General features: G+C 44.0%; 1 protein-coding gene across 1 annotated transcript; it reads left to right on the top strand.

The window, feature by feature from the left end:
• Positions 1 to 1,954: 1,954 nt before the first annotated feature.
• Positions 1,955 to 2,572, top strand: CCR75_009827 (uncharacterized protein; the record flags this gene model as incomplete). Its single annotated transcript, XM_067967863.1, has 1 exon — positions 1,955 to 2,572. One exon carries the CDS (start codon positions 1,955 to 1,957, stop codon positions 2,570 to 2,572), a length of 618 nt encoding a protein of 205 aa, XP_067816514.1.
• Between the last annotated feature and the right edge of the window lie 1,492 nt (positions 2,573 to 4,064).

Raw genomic sequence — 4,064 nt, 5'->3', positions numbered from 1 at the left:
CGTCAAACTGCTCCAACTGAGCAACATGTTGCTCAGGAGGACTGCCCAGGTGCCTGGCCAGGGCTTGTTGAGCAAGTCCCTGCGCCATATGCCCTGTCACCTCCCGACGATGTTCAGAGAGGTGAAAAGAATGAGCCAAATCGATTTTGAGGCTTATCCTCACGTACACACGCAGAGATGCGGGTCGTAGGAAGGATTTCTAGTGCGACCAAGTGTAAACGGAAACGTATTAATGCGGCCACGCTCTACTTAAGCACACAGCCTAACACAGCGAGGAACGGTTTGACCGTCTATTCTAGCGTGCAGTGAGGTTGTGGTAAGCGTCTTAGCGACCTCACCCAACGGACTAAGCACTCCAGAAAAGTGTCGGCACGGGAGCGGTAATTCGGCTCCTCGTGCGCACTTACTAAGTAGAAAGTAGTTTTCAGACTGATTTATATTTAATCGCGTTAAACATAAATACCTATTTTTACCAATCAAAACATCATCTCTAAAGATAACACTTAACTGTATTGCGCGCGTATCTTGCTAAATACCTCGCGTAACGGATGACGCTAGCCGTCATCCCTCCTAATGTGAATGCACCCATGTGCATCACATCCACAAGGGTTGGTCACAAATGTGCACCACACCCGAGTGTTGGGTCTAATTACTATTATTTAGTAATTGACCATCCCCTTAAGTACCAAATGTACTTAATGGGGACTGTGTAACATTAGGGCAACTCTAGCCCGTTACACATATAGCAGTGGCCAAAAGAGATTAGGGTAAACAAGATAAATGTTCGATTTGATTAAGTTTCAATAAATTACTACGAATAAAGAATTTAGTTTGTTAATCATTTTAGAGACGAATCTTCGCGAGGACCACAAAAATGTTTAGCAAGCACTATATTAATTTTAAACTCAAAAAAATCGTACATTTTTGGCCTCGTCATTTTTCAAATACGCAGCAAATCGTCCAGCGTCAGTGGTCGTAACTGTCTTTGCTCGAAGCCTTTCTGATCACCTTGCCAAATTCCGCGTTATCCAATGCATTAACACGATTGCTTTAACATAAGAATCACCTTGTGCAAATTTTGAAGCATAATGCATGTCAAGCTTCGCATTCTTACAGTGTTTAGCAAAGTCGATGCTATGACAGCACTAAGTCTATTACTTATCTTTAGGCACTTAACTTGTGTTTGAGTAGAAATGTCTTTCCTGACAAAAGAAGCTTGAACTTGTTAGATGGCTATGACTTTGTATTAATTAGTAGTACGCATCCTCCATTCAAAAGCAAATGGTCGATAGCATACTGTAGATTGCTTTGACCAAACGATCGCTCGATCCAGCTGTCGGCGCGCAAAAGCTGATTTTAGTCATAAGAATTCAGGCTACTTGCATAGACTGGACTAATGTATGCCAGCTAAGGTACGACACATACACGCAATTGAAAATTACTTAGCCCATGTAAATTACGAAAAGAGATTTAAATTATGCTATCTGGTGGACGCTAAGGACGTCACTAAACTTTTGCATTTATTTTCTCAAGTAAATCTCATTCTCATTTCGGCAGATTGCAAAAAACGATCATGTGATTTAAAAAAGGCACGAGATCACTTTAGCGGTAGTCTAAAGCGACCGCAAATCGACAGTTGTAGCTGTTAATTATGGCTCTTTCGTCGAATCAACCAGCTAAGTACACGCGAGTGAGGCTGAATGCAGTTCTAGCATGGCCCAGAATCAAGTACTACAGCATTACTGATTGGATCCCACTCTTCTGCGCGGGTTAAAATCTGTTCTTTCGAAACTGCTTCTCTGGTCGACGTAGAAATAAAATACCAGTCTGCCGGCTCCGTCGCGCAATGGGTGCTGATCGGTTGCTGGCTTTTCTTTACATTTGACCATCGCGTGCCTCACAATTCGATTGTCCAATCCAGACCATCTTACACTTACCAAACGCGTCCCTCCCTATGGACATTACTGTCCGCGTGGAAGTCCAATACCATGCGCCTGCTAATGCCATTACACGCGATGTGCTTGAAAGGTTTCGGTCCACAACTTGGGTTCGCTTCATGATGCGCTTTATCTCACCTTGCCTAAAGGTATCATCACCCGCCGACCAGGCCATCTTGGACGAGCTCCAAGGACAAGAAACCGTCGATGTGACAAATGGTAACGAGTGTATTATCTGTATGAGTGAGAGACCGTGCGATGGTCTCGTAGCGCTTCCCTGTAGCCACTTATTTCATTACCCCTGTATCACGTCATGGCTACAGAATCGAAGCACATGCCCTGTGTGCCGATTCCAATTTCCGAAGGCGTTCACGGGAAAATATGCCGTGCAAAAGTTAAAAACATCCATGGTCTTGACTGACGAGCAGAGTAAGATGCCGAAGTTCCAAATTTTGGCTCTTGATATCGGCAAGCAGGTTGTGGTTGCTATCGTGAACGTCACACTCGTTAAAGTGATGACTGAGAGAGACGACCGGGACTTTCCGTGCGAACTTAGCGCGTGGTTGCTTGACCCTTCTTCAGGAGAGGCGTTCTCCGAGGTGGACTGTCTTGCTTCAGCAGTAGGGCTTTCATAGCAAGCCTATCTATACAATGACTATAGCCAGCGCTGCTTAGTTGAAATTCCCTCACGGGATTACGCAGATATTTATGAAGCAAGCAAAGATTAAAGGAACTATAAGAAATAAATGTACATGTAAAAAAATGATTAAAGCTTTTAATCGCTTTATCGGGTCGAAGTCAGACACATGGGCTTGTCTTGACGAAAACTGATTGCTGTGGAGCATTATCTACACTGCATTGGCGCGTTATCCGGATTTCGTTCCGGTTATAATGGGCGTAGCGGCCAGACTTCAAATCTTCCTTTAACCCCTGTAGGTTCGAGTAAATTCACGACGCGAGGCAAAACATGTTTGAAGCCCTTGCCTAAAACCATTTATTTATGCTCGTCTTAGTATGCAGATGGCGGCAAAGGGCCAGCAAGTACACATAAGACAGGGTCTCTGCACGAGCTGTTGCTTTTGCTCATGGTCTTCGACACAGACCTGCTTAAAACGATAAACTATTCGGTGCGAAATCTCGAATGCTATCCACGTTATCCTCCATACGGTATGAAATGAGGTAAGCGAAACATCGAAGAATGTTAGCGGAATTGCTCTTAAGTATGTGTTTGCTGGTCGATGGACACTGCCTTGATTGCCAAAAGCTACATAGCTCTATACCAAAATTGAGGCAAGTGCTACGGAAGCTTTTCAAGTTTGCCTGTTTGCTGAAGAATAGCTTGGAAGATCAACAATGAACGTCAGGTTAGAAACAGACTACCAACCCTACACTGTCTCATTCATTGATTGAATTATTACGACTTCAGCTTTACAAATATTTCGGTCGAAGAAAAATGTGTTGAGGTATTGCACATGTGATTGGGTTTTCATGGGTATATACGCAACACTTTATAATTCTTTTAAGGTACGGTCTTTACGCAACACTACCTGCGACAGCCTCTATTGTTTTGGTAAAAACAACCTGCAACAATTTTGTCAATTTTGTTTTTTATTGCTTAAATAGTCGGAATAATAACATTTAGAATATGATTGGTAAAAGTAGGTATTTATATTTTAATACGATTGAATATATATCCGTCTGAAAATTACTCCCTAGAACGTAAGTGCGCATGTGGAGCCGATTTACCGCTCCCGTGACGTCACTAAGTCTACGGCTTATAGTTCGTTGGGTAAGGTCGCTAAGGCGCCCACCACAACTACCTCACGGCAAACAAGAGTGACGAACTAACCGCTTCCTCGCTGTTCCAGGGTGTGTGCCTTAGTAGAGCGTGGTCGCATTAAGACGTGCCCGCCTACACTTGGTAGCACTTGAAATCCTCTCCACGACCCGCATCTCTGCATGTGTACGTGAGGATGAGCCTCAATACCAATTAGGCTCGTTTTCCACCCCTCTGAACATCATCGGGAGGTAGCAGGGCTTATGGCGCAAGGACTTGGTGAACAAGCCCTGGCCAGGCTTGTAACGGTGCACTACGACTTGTACTGCTTCAGTACAAGTCCACTTCGC

This window comes from Bremia lactucae, linkage group LG4 (assembly GCF_004359215.1).
Source record: "Bremia lactucae strain SF5 linkage group LG4, whole genome shotgun sequence".
In the NCBI taxonomy this organism is placed as follows: Eukaryota; Oomycota; class Peronosporomycetes; order Peronosporales; family Peronosporaceae; genus Bremia; species Bremia lactucae.
This window is presented reverse-complemented; position numbering and strand designations above follow the sequence as displayed.